The 17,550-nt window shown below is 38.2% G+C and overlaps 1 protein-coding gene across 2 annotated transcripts in view; it reads right to left on the bottom strand.

The window, feature by feature from the left end:
* The window catches only part of ttll5 (tubulin tyrosine ligase-like family, member 5), a 145,827-nt gene that overhangs the window by 40,921 nt on the left and 87,356 nt on the right, over nucleotides 1–17,550 (bottom strand). For both annotated transcript variants that reach the window (XM_084097321.1, XM_084097320.1), the window contains exon 28: nucleotides 9,313–9,431. In XM_084097321.1, coding sequence (XP_083953447.1) covers nucleotides 9,313–9,431 — 119 coding nt within the window. The remainder of the gene's footprint in view (nucleotides 1–9,312; nucleotides 9,432–17,550) is intronic.

Consider the following 17,550-nt stretch of genomic DNA (forward strand, 5'->3'; position numbering starts at 1 on the left):
TAAACGCTGTTCTGTGATGCATCAATAAAATAGCTTAGAAACTGAAAAGTTCTAGCATATATTTCTTAGTAACCAAAACCCACAGCTTCACTATTAGTAGAGAGATGCTGCCAGGTGCAATTCACACGCAGTCGCTCTCTTACTAATGCATTAATATAAACTTAATCTTTACTGTGCTACTTTATATCTGATTTAGAATGAGCAGAAATATAATGGACCAAAGACAAAAGAACTGATAAAAATAAGCTGTTACGTAGGAGCGCTGTGTCATATGCCATAGCTGTGCACAAGGCAACCCGTGTTCGAGTCTTACATAAAGTTTTCATCACAAATGTCGACTTGAAAAACTCTGAAGTCATTTAACCCCTACTATACGCACTACAGTACTACTAAAGTGGTTGTCCAAAAATGTCTGCATGAGCCATAAAAGACCAGCTTATACACTAGCATGTATTTCCAGGCTGGTCCAGGCTGATTTACACTGGTCAGTGCTGGTTTGGCTGCTACACCTTGATAATATTTTACTAACAAGAACACTTCAGATACGCACAATTACGCACAACATTTTTAATGGATAAGGTAACAGTCAACAGCAATCCAATCGTCTTCAAACAATCTCTCCTATAGACACTAATTTACAGTACATTACTCCTAAACTAGCACTTCCCCACCATATTTTTGTAACACGTCGACCAGAATCAGAGTGACTCCCTTGAGTCTGCTTCACACAAACCTCATCTCCATGTTCTGCTGAGTTTTAGTCACTTATAAAGTGCCTTTAAAGATGAATGCAACATGCATTATATTTGCGACACTATTATCAAGTATATTTTACTTTATTTTTACATTTGCATAATATCCTAAATTTTTGTGATGCTGTGAATTTGTTATGAGAATCCTTAATAAAACAGTTGTCAACTAAACACAAAAATGTAAAGGTCTTACTGAAATTTTCATAAATGACAAAATAACAATAATAATAATAATAATAATATTATTATTATTATTTTTTTTTTTACAAAATGTGGGGTACCACAGGGTTTAATGCTTGGTCATTTATTAAATGTAATTTACAATTTAAATGTGAACTTGACTATTTACTCACTGGCTTGCTTTACTGACGCATAAACAGCAATACATGATTTTGTGACAAAGAACATCTGACTGTACATATAAAAAAAAATCACTGATCAAAGATTAGACGTTAGAATTAACACGGTTACTTGCACGTTGCGTTATTACTATCAGGTCCACATCCATTTACAGTTAAACATTTCTTTAAGGTGATGCTGTTACCCTGTAATTACACAAATAAGTATTGAGTAGAATTAATTAACCACATGTACCTATAGAGTTAAGGTTAGGGTTTGGTTTACATGTAACACGTGTAACAACATCACCTTTAAAGTCCCCTTGTGGTGCACATCAAGTTTTTAATGTTGTTTATATGTCTATGTGGTGTTGCTTTAAGACAAAGCATGTGTAAATTCATAAGTTGACACCATTGCTGAGTATTTTCTCCTTAAAGGTCCCCTATTATGCAAAATTCACTTTTGCATGCTGTTTGGACATAAATGTGTGTTGGCAGTGTGTGTACACAACCAGCCAATAGTGATAAAAATCCACTCACTCCTTTTTTATTAATCCCCATAAATCATCAGCAGTGTCTCCCAACGACCTGTTTTCAGAATGCTGTTTTAGTGACGTCACTAAGCACAGGCCCCGCCCACGAGTGTTGACAGACACTGCCGTTCTAACATAGCCCCGCCCTGATCGAGTTCGCAGCCATAGATGAGAATGTCTCCCAAGCGTTGTAGGTGTTGTGTGGCTGGATGTATTAATCCACATAGCTCTCTCTATTTACTCTCGAAATCTGACACTGAAGACGAGGTGGAATTATTTTGTTTTTAAAGAAAATGCTCCCTCAACTCTACCGAAATTCGTTTATGTACTTGCGCACTTCTTATAACTTACTGTGTTTACTCAGCTCTTACGGTGATTTTCTGAAGTAAAACTGACGCTTCATCTTTTGTGTGATGTACAATAAACTTTATTAAACTCATCAGTATATGTTTGATCATCATTTGGACCTGATCCGAAACAGCAGACTTGTAGGCTATTAATAATGGATACATACAAGCAGATGACAAATACGTTATAACCGTAATTAAACTACTAAACTATACCTGTTCCATCTCCATACAGCACTCTGACTCTGTAGGCATTATTGTCCGACTCGAAATGAACACCGTTACTGAGAGTTTCTGATATTATCATCATTCCGTGAGATGAAATTGTCCTGAGAGACTGAGCGCAAGCTCATGAAGCTCCGCCCCCTGTGTCGTCCAGCAGCAGCTTATTTGCATTTAAAGGGCACACACTAAAACAGTGCGTTTTTCTGAGCCCCAAAAAATGACAATTTAAACATGCTGTAAAAAATGATCTGTTGGGTATTTTGAGCTAAAACTTCACATACACACTCTGGGGACATCAGAGACTTATTTTACATCTTGTGAAAAGGGGCATAATGCGGGACCTTTAAAACTGCAGTGAACCAAAGACAGTCTCAAAAACACGCTTTGAAATCGCTGGTGTTTCTGACGTCACAAACTACCTTGTAACCAATCAGATCAACGTGTGATCGTCAACTAGTGGATCTCTGAGCTGAGTGAGTGAGTGGAGATGGGGCTAATTTGCATATTCATAGAACCGCGAATACTAAATGACGCAAGGGTATCGAGTTACATTCAAGATATTTTAAGGCACGAATAATTTTTTTCCAAGGAAAATTTTTTTAAATATGTAATTTGGGAGTTTTAAAGGGTTAGTTCACCCAAAAATGAAAATTCTGTCAGTAATTACTCACCCTCATGTTGTTCCAACCCCGTAAGACATTCGTTCATCTTCGGAACACAAATTAAGATATTTTTGATGAAATCTTCTATGAGCTGCGAGCTGGTTCACGTAGTGTTTTTGTGCAGCGCGTCTGTGTTTTACGTCACCACGTAGGCTCACTATTGGCCGACGCCGGTCATGTGTGTGATGCGTATGACGTAAAACACAGACGCGCTGCGCAAAAACACTACGTGAACCAGCTCGAGGCCCAGAGAGAAGGAAATGAATAGTGGAATAAAGTCGTTATTTTTGTTTGTTTTTGCGCACAAAAAGTATTCTCGTCGCTTGATAAACTTAAGATTGAGCCACTGTAGTCACTTGGACTATATTAACGATCTATTTAATAACTTTTCTGGGCCAGCAAGTTTCAATCACATAGAAGCTTATGGAGGAGTGAGACAACTCTCAGATTTCATCAAAAATATCTTAATTTGTGTTCCGAAGATGAACGAAGGTCTTACGGGGTTGGAACAACATGAGGGTGAGTAATTACTGATAGAATTTTCATTTTTGGGTGAACTAACCCTTTAAGGGATACAATTATTGACTACAGGCGAACTTTAAATAATGTGTCAGTAAGTTTACAAAGCCTGTGTCAAATTGCGAATGGTTTCCCAAAGAATCCACAGTGAAATGAACCAAACAAAATAATGCTCTAGTGAGACATTCACATATTTAAAAAATAAACAGACAGTTTTATACCATTAGGCCCCTTTGGAAGGTAATGTTATATCAGTCCAGTGATCCTGTTGTAGTTCTTCTGTCTGTCCATGTATGAAGTGAGTGGGTGTGGCTAAAGAGGCCATTATGAAGAAGTAGGCATTGATCTCTGTCTTGTGCTGATGTGTTCCTCTCTATCACGTAATAAAAAGAAAAATAGAGCAAAACGAGTCAATTCCCAATGCTTTTAATAAAAGCTGTTTTTGGACTAAGTTTGAGTTCTGAAACTTATACCATGTTTTTACTGTACAATGACTACTTACATGTCAAACGATCAGGAAAAAAATGACTTCTCAATTCATGCCCCTTTAAAATTGAGCAGTATTTGTATGTTCCTGCTACCGAGAGGGAGGAGATGGAGAGAAATGCTGAATGAGCAGGGAGTGACTGAGGGGGAGACGTCTCTGGCTGCTGATGCGGGATCATTTCTCCGGTCCAGGCTCACGTTAGGGGCGAGTGGTCAGGAGGAGGACAAAGGAAGACTAATGGAAGCGTGTGATGAATTGCACAGAAGATAACAGTGCCTTGCTAGGCCTACCTGTAAATTCCCTGGACTAAAACCCAGTAGGATTTTCCCATTGGCTTTTTGGATTTAAATAAGCCCTGTGGCCAAGAAAAGTTTCTGATTCTTACACATTTTGTTCATTATGATAATCTTCAGAACTGAACGCAACATTTAAGACTTTGAAGCAAAAATATACAATATTCGACACCCTTGCCTCATTTAGTATACGCGGTTCTATGAATATGCAAATGAGCCCCGCCTCCACTCACTCACTCAGCTCAGAGATCCACTGGTTGACGATCACACGTTGATCTGATTGGTTACAAGGTAGTTTGTGACGTCAGAAACACCAGCGATTTCAAAGCGTGTTTTTGAGACTGTCTTTGGTTCACTGCAGTTTTAAGGAGGAAATACTCAGCAATGGAGTCGACTTATGAATTTGCACATGCTTTGTCTTAAAGCATATTAAAAACACCAAATAGACATATCAACAACATTAAAAGCTGGATTTTCAACACAGGGGGACTTTAATATAATAATACAATCGCTAAAAGAAAGACCACGGTCACATGACTTCAACATCACCATCATTAAGCTTTAACAACTCTTTCAGTCTTCATCTATAAACATTTTCCGTGAAAGTTTAGGTTAGAATAATTTGCGGTTATAAACACAACGAGGCTGTGAAAGCGACTAGTGAGTGGATGAGTTTATCTGCAACTCATTTATGGGTTTTGGCCTACAAATATATGTCATTCCTGCAGCAGTTTATTATCGCCATCATAAATCGAACTCTGGTGATGTGCACGTATGCTGTGACACTGAGATGAGGACAGTTTAAACCTTTTTGTAAGTATTCTCCTTTAAAAGAAAAGTACTTATTTCAAAGAAACCACTGTATGGTCACTCCTCCACACTAGGGGTACAACGGATCGCAGTTGATCCGTGATCCGTATGGCCCCACGGTTCGGCACGCATGTGATTCGAGGATTAACTGCTAAATTTAACCATCATAGAGTGAAAGTTTATCATTTGGACGTGTTTTGTCTTGCCAATTTACCCATTCAAACAATTTTAAATGCGGAAGAAGAGGCGAAAATCGGGACTCGCGTTATCTGTGCACAGAAAGAGAGAGCGAGAGAGAGAGAGAGAGAGAGAGAGAGAGAGAGAGAGAGAGAGAGAGAGAGAGAGAGAGAGAGAGAGAGAGAGAGAGAGAGAGAGAGAGAGAGAGAGAGATGCATTTCAGACAGCACTCGAACACCGAATTGATTCCTCTTTCGCGTTTCCTTGCCCTTGAACGGACACATAAACACAAAATTATGTCTGAATACTCGTCTAAATGCCCGTCTCGGCAAGTATTCTCTCGGTTATGTCATAAGTGAACAGTTGAGAAAGAAACTGGATGTTTGTCAGTTTATTCGGCCCATGCAGTCGGTCTTAAAGTGACAGCAGCCTAATATTCCTACTGTTGCCTGTGTCATTAATGTTAATAAATGTTAATAAAAAAACGAAATACAGCTTTAACAAAGATGAACCTTTATTTAATTTCTACAGCGAACAAATAGTGTTATTTTAAATTTAGGCTTAATTATTAATTTCTGTATTTGTTCTTATTTTATTACTGACTGTTCACTTGTTTTTAATAATGATTGAACTTTATCAGTTAGGCTGGTAGTTTTTGATGTGGTTTCGAAGAACTTCAAGTGAGCTTTAAGTAATACATAAAAAGCAAAGTTACATCCCTCCATATATATATATATATAATTTTTTTTTTTTTTTTTTGCTGATCCGATCCGTGGCTCAAAAATCGTAAATGATCCGAACCGTGAATTTTGTGATCCGTAGCACCACTCCTCCACACAGATGTGATAAAGGCACTGCATGAATCAGACACTGACACTGAATTGAGTGATCTGATCCTAATAAACCTCCACAGCTGTCGATATACACGACTGTGTGCTAAAGTTGAAAGGCTGTCCGTAGGAGTAATCCTGAAATGCCATGGTCGGCACGAGGAGCCAAGGTAAAGCTGCTCAGTGGGACATTCTTCCAGCCTATGACACAATCCAAAACCTTAATATTCAATAATTATGACATTCCATTACCATGCTAAACCACGTCGATTATTATCATCATCATCATGTGCAAGTGGTACCAATAACTTACTGGAAATGAATGTCTACCGATGCCAAGAAAATAGGCAGCTGAAACAGCCGTCCAAGTGGAACTAAAATTACCTAAATATTTCAGGCTTACGACAACGCTGCCACATACCTACAGTGAAAAATAATAAGCCAACCTCGCTCAGCTGCTGGATTCGGTTAGCAAATGGCCATTCTTCATTAGCATTAGACTAAACGTTGCAGTGCAGTGAAGGGAGGAGCTGGTGGGAAGGACAACGGTTTGGAAGTGCTGATCCAGCATACCTGGCAGTTCCTGGATAACACAAAACTTCAAAGCTCCTACTTCTCTTTGAAAGCCATTACGCTTGAACCCCCTTGGCTTTGACAACAGTGCACTTAACGGCTTCAGCATGTTTGGCACAGACCACTGGCCCCAAAATCTTGGATGTGGAGGAGGTGCTCAAAAAAGCCCCCGAACATTAAAGACAGCACCGAGCAGTATATCACCAGATATGATGATGCATTATTAAATGAATGTCCGTTTTAGATTCGCCACTATTTGCCGGCCAACACTGGATACAAGAAATTAACTCTTTAACTAAACTAACTTCAACTCAAATATCAACTCAACTGCCAATTGTTTTCCTGTGAAATAAGTTTCTTTTTCTGCTCCCATTGACATATTTTATGCTTAAACTCACTTAATTTTGATACATTTTTCAGAAAACAAGATTTAATATCATGCTATTTTGCCTCTCAAGCAAATGTGTCTTGATGTCAGAATGTTTGGATATTTGTGCTGGAAAGCAAGACAAAAAAATACTAAGCAAGTCAATAATTTTTCAGCAGTGAAGTACAAGGTGAAGGATAACGGCAGAAGAATTAGCTCCGGTTTCCCTGTAGTTTGGCGTGTAGCACACAGTAGCCAGCGGAAAGTTCCAGCCAGATGCCTAACAAATGGTATGCCACGTTTTGACCAGGAATGAAATCTTCCGCTGCAAACAAAAGCAGATGGGCAGAATCTTCTGGGAAACGAAACTGCATTTTCTAACCGTTCATCCCCAACACTATTATATTTAACTGGCAATTAATCTCAGTGGAAAGGACTGCAGCAGCACAGTTGAATCCTTGTTTAACGTCTTTTCCACCCTCCACCGCTTTACAGTCAATGTAATGGAAAAAGTCCTAATATTAGCGATGAGCTGCGCTCTTAAATATGAGCCCTGACATACTGAAGCAAAGCAGTGATAAACCAAACGCAGGCATCAGAAAGAGTAACCGTCTGCTTTAGATATCACCATAAAACCACACGGCCATCAGCGCTACAGATTCTATATAACGGCTGGAAATAAAACCATTTTAAAAAGGGAAAAAGACAGACATTCCAGGAATTCCCTGACAGTTCCATACATAAGGAAGGGTTGGACTGGAAAAACAGTGGAGGGCGATCAGGGCCAAAGTGTCTGAGACATTGTCACTCGCATATCACTGTAAAAATACAGGCAAAACGGCGTGTGTTTAACCCTTCCACCGCTTCACGCTCATGACGTTCATCCTGCTGAGATAGTACAGGTCAGGAGCTCTGATAATATGACACTTGAACTTGAACAGTCTTCAGTCTTTCACCCCCATGACTTGGTCTACCGCAGTATCAAACTCTCTGCCAAGCGTAACATGTATCTGCACACAGAGGGCAAGGAAAACAGACTGATTTCAGGGACACCATTTCTAGAAAGCACACTATATGGTCATAGATCACGGAGGAAATGCTTCTATAAAAATGACGTTTACACCCAATTTTAGACTCTCAGCTCTCTTAAAAGATTCTTCAGAGGCCATTAAACTGGCTTGTAAGTTTTAATGACTGTAAACGGTTTGGCCAATGTCGACTAAAGCACCTATTAAATTGTCTAAAGATGATCACACTGAAAAAGTTCACAGAATGCCAATTCACCCTTTAACAAAGCACTTTAGACTGCATCACTGGGGGGAAGAAACAGTGACTGAGCGAGAAAGATGAAGGACTGCACTGTTTCTGTATTGTATAAGCTGAATGAGCAGGTAAAGATGCCCTCTGTTTGTTTATATTTGGCTGGCCAGAGTAGAGTTTATACTGACACCTACTGGTGTGGATGGAAGTTTTTAGTAGTCCACTTTACGCTGGAGCTGTTCATCTCTTTTGTCATCTTTTCCTTCATCTCATAACATAAAAAATGCTCATTCTTTGATTAATTCCCTTGAAAATTTTAGAATTTCTCCTTTTTAATGCATTACTGAGTTCACCTTTAACATTGAAATTCAGTTATTTACATAAATGAAATAAATAGCTTATTGGAGGCCATGATGATGACGGACAGAGGCCAATGGGCAAGTTGGGCCATGATGCCGAGGTTAAACACATACTTTTTTCGAAGGACATCCTGGGATTTTTAATGACCACAGAGAGTCAGTACCTCGGTTTAACGTCTCATCCGAAGGACAGTGCTCTTTGACAGTATAGTGTCCAGTATAGTTGTCATGACAGAAGTGCTGTTATCCGTCACTCACCTTTCATGTAGTATTATATGATTACTGACACTATTGTCTTCTGTAGAGCTGCTTAAAGCTGAGTTGAACTTGTTTCATACAGTAATTGATGAACTTTGCAACATTGACACTGTTATTGAACAGAACTGAATCAACATTGAACTGGATTGAGCTCAATAATGACACCATTATCTTCTGTAGAGCTTCTTTAAAGCAGAAATTGAATTTGATTCATAATTGATAAATTGACATTATGGTATTTTCCTGTTTGTTGATGTGAAGCTGCTTTGAAACAGTATAATGTATTGTGTAAAGCACTATATAAATAAATGTGAATAAAGAATACCAATAACATTACAAAACTGCAATAGCAAGAAATTAATATATACTTGAGAACAGAATTACTATGAAGACAACACTAGCACAATGAGTCTAGTATAGCGCAGCCCTGCATGATGAGTTGAGCTCAAGTAAGTAACAAGTCATCATATCTGAATCACTTTGATGATGTGAGCAACACAACAGAAATGCATGAACACTTACCCAGAGTTCCCAGGGGCCGCGTCTGTATGCACTGCTCTCACGGGTCCGGGTCGGACCCCAGGAGCCAATGTCAGACCCCCTCTGCTGAAGATCCCGTTCGACAGGTTCAGATTAGTCAGCTGTGGGGAAAACAACAATCAGAGACACTGCAGGAACTTATTATTCTTCCATAGCATTTCTGTCATTTTCCAGTACAAATCTAAACTAGGGCTGTCTCTTGTTACTAGAAGAGCTAATTACTGTTCAGATGAGTGAATGAGTGTGTTCCTCATACCTCGTACGACTTAACATTTTGTGCTTTTGGTTTTGTTTATTATCATTTTTTATTTAATTTATTTATTGTTTGCTTATAATGTACAGCATAGCTTAGATATATAGATACAATCATTTGTTTTTATAGGCTTTATATTACATATCCATTGTTCGGAGAGGACAGCATTGGGCAGGATGTGGAATAACAGTTTAAAAAAATGTATTAATTTTTTTTATAATAATCGAAGAATCGAATAAATAATTGACAGATTAATCAATTATCAAAATAATCGTTAGCTGCAACCTTATAATCGAGTAATCTGATATTTTTTTTGGTTGTTAATAAAAATAGATCAAAGCAAAGACCTAAGCCTTTAATTACAAAAGCCTTAAAATACATATATAATAACACAGCAAAATTTAGTTCAAATAAAGTATAAAAAAGCAAGTAATCATATGGTTACATAGAACAACACCGTTAAAACACATAATATACATAATATAAACAATCATCTTATGTACATTATGTATTATAACACAGATGGCACCAACAGCCTGGTGTTGTTACAATTTACAGCAGATCAAATCCTGGTTTAATTTTGGCCAAATTTGTACTTAATCTTTAATATTTGGCCTCTTCTTTACAATAGAAATGCTACAGCCACTGCAATTGAACAAGAAAATGTGGACCTCAAAACTTTTTAGAAACAAATTTAGAAACATATTGATGTATTCTGTTGTATTGGTGTAGGTTTATAAATGATTTATGTTACAAATCTGGTGAAATGGCACACATTGCGTTCCCAGATGAACGTTACAGTATAACCCACCCAAACTCACAGCGTATGCAGAGATGGAGTTTGAGACGCATGTAAATGTCGCTCGTACCCGACACACAAGAAAATAATTAAAGCTCATATACTGTATATTAAACACACAAGGCATATATGCCTTTGTGAATTCACAATAGCAATATGCAACAGTATGGTTTTTAAATGGTTTTAATATATAGTGCAGCATTAGAAATTGGTGTAATAATGCAGTTCATGGATTCTCGCCACTGCCGATATTTTGCCGGTTACTCGACACGGGTGAATTGCATTCGAGGATTTTTTAAATCGAGTACTTGAATTACAAAATACATACTTGAGAAGCAAAATTACTTAAGATATTAAGGGCCTGTCCCAATACCTCCCCTTACCCTAGATTTCTGCCCTAACCCTTGTTTTTGCGCGTTCTCGTGTAGGGGTAGGGTGTCCCAATACTCTAAAGAGCAAGGGGGAGTGCTATTCTCCCCTTAAAATCAACCCTCAAAACATAGTGCGGTCCGATGCAGGCTTAAAACGAAGTGGAAGAAGAAATTACCCAGGATACCTTGCGGACTCAGCAAGCCGGTAAATTTTTTTAAACAAGATGGCGGACACCGCTGGAAAGGAACAATTGAATTTTAAGCATATTTTCGCAAATAAGCATGTTAAAATTTCTAAATATGTTGGAATATGTTAGTTTGATGCACAGCCAATGGACTGTTAAGTTTTGAACTCTAATGTTAGAAAATATGTCACGAAGCTATCTATCTGATGATGTTCATGATATCTGCCGAGTGCTTCGAGAGAGTCTGCCCATCAAATATACATCTGATCTGGGTAGTTCATCTAATTTTATTTTCGATTTTGGCTTCCAAGGATTATAAAAAGAAGACGTGAGGTAAAACTATTAAAAACTAGTTTGTCTAGTGCTTCATCTTTTTCTTCACAGCGCGCTGTCACTTTTCCCTAACGTTAAACCCAAACAGCACTGAGCACAATCAGTGATGGTTGTAAAATGCAGTGTCTGCTGATTCTAAATTGCGGGAGGTGTTTGATTGTAAAAAGAGCTATTATAAGCACAATGATCCGCGCAAGAGACGTTGACCCTGTTCCCATGGCGGCGCGCGTTCGGAAACGGACTGCAACTAACGTTAGACAAGCAAACTACTTTGGGTTTCATGTGCACGTCTAAACGATCAAATACAGACAAAAATATGGCTAAATGACCAGTTTGGAGATTCACTTTAACACAGTTTATGTCTTAAATGGGAGTTAGTTGTTGAATAGTTGGGAGAAAATGTGTATTATTAGATCTGAATTCGGTCTTAAAGTGGCAGCGTCTAATAAACCTGCTAATGATTACACCTTTAATGTGAATAAAACAACTAAAGGCAAAGAGAAAATTACTCCCAGCTCTTGAATGAATAACTCTAACTTTATAACAGCCCACACAACAGCTGGAACCGGCATTTTCTGAATGAAAATAGTAGTAGTAGTAGTAGACACGACGCTGCACGTGACGTAGTGAGGTTTGCCACGCTAATTTGCATATAGTGGTGTCCCATTTCATAGGGAAAGATCTTCAACTCCACTTCCCTCATTGAGGGGACTTTACTTTCGAGGGCACTCAAAACTAAGTGGAATTTTTAAGGTCTTGTTAACTGAAAAATATATCAAAATTTGTTTAAAAAAAGCAACAACAAAAAAACATGTCAATAGGGTCAGAAAAATAACCTTGTTTTCCCTTTTAAGTTTATTTTTCTTAATCAAAACTTAAACAGAAAACAAGACTTAATATGTTAAGTCTCCTCAAGTAAATGTAACTTGACTTAAAGTCGGCATGAAAGAAAATGAACGGGCAGAAATCATGTACACAGTCACATTTTCTGTTCAAATATCACTGTGATCTTACTGAATGATCAGTATTACATTTCTTTTGTTCTATTATTCACTATATTACTTTTATTATTACTATATAGTTATTATTCATGCCTTTCTGAATTAGGCCTTTGGCTTGGTGCACGTTAGATGTCAGTCAGATGTTCTCTTCCTGCCGTCCTGTTGACTGTTCTTCACCAGAATAAGCTGCAAAATGGACCTGATTTTATTAAATCATTTGCTGCCATAACACTAGCGAAACTCAGTGAGGATTCAGGCAGAGCTGAAAGCCGACTGACCTAGAAAAGCTTGACCTGCGCATTCTGCACTCATCTGTTTGTTTAAGTGTCAGGCCGCGCGAACGGGAAATGTCAGGCATTCTTCAGAGGCAGGTGTTTCAGACCTCACTGAAGAAAGGCAGATTTGAGCTTATGATCTGCAGTCCTGTCAACAGATATCAAACTCTCATTGCTAAACAGCACATTATTTGTAAAAGTTGACGTTTCTTACTACAGTAGTAAAGATGAGGGTGGAGACTGATATTTAAGTGCCTTCCTTTTTGTATCGCAATGCAAAATCCAGCTTTTAATGTTGTTTATATGTGTCTATGTGGTGTTTTTAATATGCTTTAAGACAAACCATGTGTAAATTCATAAGTCGACAGCATTGCTGAGTATTTCCTCCTTAAAACTGCAGTGAACCAAAGACAGTCTCAAAAACACGCTTTGAAATCGCTGGTGTTTCTGACGTCACAAACTACCTTGTAACCAATCAGATCAACGTGTGATCGTCAACCAGTGGATCTCTGAGCTGAGTGAGTGAGTGGAGGCGGGGCTCATTTGCATATTCATAGAACCACGCATACTAAATGAGGCAAGGGTGTCGAGTTATAGTCAAGCTATTTTAAGGCATGAAGGCATTTTTAATGTCATTTTGGTGATCAAAGATGAGTTTTAATTAATACATTTATTGACTACAGGGGGACTTTAAATATGCACTGAGGTAAGTTTATATGTTTGGGCTTTATACTGACACCTATGGGTGTAGACACAGGTGGTTCGGAGATTGTATTTTTTCACTCGTACTCGTTTTATGACTTGGGCTCTGTAGTTATGTTGTGTGTTTGTTGCTTCATTGTTGGATTTGCTTGTTTTGTTTAGTTTGTTCAACAGAGTCAAATGACTGTTCAATTTTTTTTAAATAATTTATTATTAATATTCACACTTTGTTAAAAAATAACAAAAATTTGACTTTTTTTTAAAGCATTTCATGTAAGGATGCACAAGTAATTGGAAACCCCCTGAAATTGTGATATGGCTTAGTGCACTTATCAAATCACAAAGGCTGCTTTAATAAAATATATGTGTTGTGTGTTTCAGAGTGAAGCACGGCACTGTGAGCAGCTCATGATCATTTTTATTTCTGTTAAATACTCTGCTCATAAACTACATTACCCATGATGCTGTACAGAAAATGACACCAATCAGAGAGTTGAAAAAAGCAGAAGAGCTCTTTAGCTCCGCCCACTCCCATGAAGCTCTGCGAATGACGTCATCGAAGCAATCTCTCTACGTTCTCAAACTACTCAAATGTTTGTATATATATGAATATTTTGCAATAAACTTAAAATATAAGTTTGCTAATATGCTCATCTGTAAATGAGCAGTTTTATATTTCTTTTTTATTTTTTTATTTTATTATGCTGGGATTGTAGTTCTTTCCCTCACTAAAACCGTCAAGTAAACGGTTTTGTACATTTGCCTAAAATCAAACTTTGTAGTGCTGTGATTCTCCTCGTAGCTGGTTGGTTTGGATCATGGCAAACTTAACAAAGACTATTTTAAAATCCCTATGGGAAAAATTAATGGAAAAAAAAAAAGCTTTCGGAACCAATGCCGCTCAATTTGGAATAGTATTATTTCTTATTTTGTTTAATATTTTTGTTTTATAAACAAAATATTAATAATTATTATATATTGATATATAATCATATAACATTGGCCAAATTGTGGAGCAACTGGACCTTTAAATAAATAATATTTTTATCATAAAAATCACAATTAGATTTTTTCTCGAATCGTTCAGCCCTATTCAAGTCATATTTGTTAAGCACCTCGTGTTTCTCTCTCTCGGTCTCTTCACCCCTAGCAAGAGGTCTATATATGGCTAAAAATGAACTCTAATTTAAATGATGTTCCAGTTAACGGTGATGTTTTTCCATGAATAACGATTAGTTTTGATGGTGAGTGAAATCCTTTATTCTCTCGCTCTTCTGCACAGAAGAAAGGGCTGAAAGAGCTTTAGCCAGTGTGAATATTGCAGTGCTGAACTCAATCTATATTTGGAGCTACTGTAAATGGTGCGAGGTGAACAAAAATGTTATGCTGGGTTGTGATGATGGTTTGTGCAAATGACCCGTGCGCTGAGGCTGAAAGGCTCTTTATGAAAGGCTACATGTGGACGACCGACAGAAACGACCTGAGACGTCCATATACTACAACTGAAAGTATTGATTATGAAGTAAGGTTAAGTATAAAGTAGGAATAATGCGATTTCCAAGCTGTTTTAAATCCGCTCTTAAAAATAAAAAACAGACCAAACACTCATAAGGCTTCACTTGCTATATTTTCACTCATTAGAGCAGTCATTATGTGAATGAGGTGTTTAAAACGCCTGCCGGTAAAGCCAGATTTCCAAGGCAAAGAATGCAAGGCTGAAAATGCCAACCACTTCTGACGGTGCATTAAATTATTCCCATAAAATTACATCTAAACCAGGAAATGTTATTGCCAATCAACAGAATATTCCACTGCCCTTTAAAATTTCAAATGCGAAACAATATCACCATAGTCAGTGAATGGGAGTCTTTTTTTTATTTAAATGGGAGGTTGTTACACATTACATGTACTCTGTTTTTAATCTTTAAATGTATATTTTTCTATGAATCATCATGTAGTTCCAGACTTTGGATTCTGCCAGAAAGCACAATTTCACTTGTCTGATGTTTCTGTTCAAGCTATTAAAGCATTAGAGCGGGAAGGATGGTCTCCAGCATGACATGAACTAAAGTAAACAGCTTCTAGAGTAACAGTGTTCAGTAACATCAGCGTCAGGGAATCTGTGTGGTCTCAGAGCCCGGAGAAACGCTTCAGGTGTTCGTCTGAACTAATCTCACTCTTGCACTGGTGCCAGTTTGTAACATTCTTTTATTTATAAGAATCAATTAGTCTTGAGGGAATGAGGGAAATGAGGGAAAACTGCCTGCTAGTTAAATATCAAGAGAAAGCGCCTCTGTGGAGCATCTGATAATGAGACCACACACACACACACACACACACACACACACACACTGCTTCCTCTATAATGCTCCTGATAAACACACTGTGTGTCTGTGGATCCGTCAGCTTTACTCAGACACACTCCAGATCCTACAGCCCAACCGCACAAACGCCAGGCATTATAAACACTCACTCACATTTCTGTTGGGCTTATCAATGCAATGGCCAATCAAAGGCATTTAGATGAGTCAATGCAACGGCCAATCAGAGACATTTAGATGAGTCAATGCAACGGCCAATCAGAGGCATTTAGATGAGTCAATGCAACGGCCAATCATAAACATTGAGATAAGTCAATGCAACGGCCAATCAGAGACATTTAGATGAGTCAATGCAACGGCCAATCAGAAACATTTAGATGAGTCAATGCAACGGCCAATCAGAGACATTTAGATGAGTCAATGCAACGGCCAATCAGAGGCATTTAGATGAGTCAATGCAACGGCCAATCAAAAACATTGAGATGAGTCAATGCAACGGCCAATCAGAGACATTTAGATGAGTCAATGCAACGGCCAATCAGAGACATTTAGATGAGTCAATGCAATGGCCAATCAGAGGCATGTAGATGAGTCAATGCAACGGCCAATCAGAGACATTTAGATGAGTCAATGCAACGGCCAATCAGAGACATTTAGATGAGTCAATGCAACGGCCAATCAGAAACATTTAGATAAGTCAATGCAACGGCCAATCAGAAACATTTAGATAAGTCAATCAGAGCATGTGAGCGGAGTGGAGCGGGAGCGAGCGGGGAGCGGGAGCGGGCGGATCTTGGACAGAGCGCAGAGCGGCATTTTTAAAAGGACGGAGCGTCGCCTTATTTCCCGCTCCAATTTCGCTCCGCTCACACCACGAGTCTGAAGCATGCTCAGTCAAACCTAAACCAGGATCCATCTGTCTTGCACAGTCATCGACAGTTGACTATTTTCAGTCAAAACTCGGCTCAATAATGGAGTTCAAAAAGTAGGCTACTTCAAAAAGGAAAATGAGAAGTCATACAGGTCAGGTGTACTATTAATATAACTAACTAACTAACAATGATAATGTGGTACAAGAAAACGAATGTGGAGACATCGTTTCAGTCAGCAAAGATTCATTTTGGAATCTCAAAAGACACATCTCTCGAAAACATGAACGTGAGCTACGCGAACACGCTGGGAAAAAAACAAAAGGTTAGCAAATTGAATACGGTAACTTGTAACAAAGTGTAAATTAAATATAGCGTAATATTCAAACAAATTCGTTTTTTCATTCAAGTAGACCTAATGGTTCGTTTTATTTAGCCGAATTTGTGTCGTCCGTAATAATATTTATATTATTAGGCCCATTTATTCATTTAATTTTACAGCTATTTGTGTGTATGGAAGCCAATTTAAATTTTAATCGTTCGTGTTGCGCAAAAGTTCACTTATCAAAATTCTGGCCTTATAGTTCATTTACTTTTAAAAAATTTATCATATTTTTGTTTATATAATTTTTATTTATATTATTAGGCCCATTTATTCGTTTAATTTTACAGGACTTTTTGTGTAGGCTATATTCCTTCTTACATAGGCCTGTAATTTGAAATAAAACATTTCTATTTGAAAAATGTTGTTGTTACTCATTAGTTCTTTAGGAGGTAAGGCTGTGGTCTAAGCTAAAAGTGATATACATGTAGATTTTTTTCCTTTTTTGGAGCGAGCGGGGGGCGATTTGAGTGGAGCGCGAAGCAAACCTCGTTGAGCGCTGAGCGATAATGAGCGGAGCGGCCTGATGTAGCTTTGAGCGGGGGAGCGGAGGGGTGAACAGTTCCGTGAGCGATGAGCGGAGATTCTTACCGCTCCACTCCGCTCACATGCTCTGAAGTCAATGCAACGGCCAATCAGAGACATTTAGATGAGTCAATGCAACCGCCAATCAGAGACATTTAGATGAGTCAATGCAACGGCCAATCAGAGGCATTTAGATAAGTCAAT

This window comes from Abramis brama (genome assembly GCF_963993115.1).
Source record: "Abramis brama genome assembly, chromosome: 21".
Lineage (NCBI taxonomy): Eukaryota > Metazoa > Chordata > Actinopteri > Cypriniformes > Leuciscidae > Abramis > Abramis brama.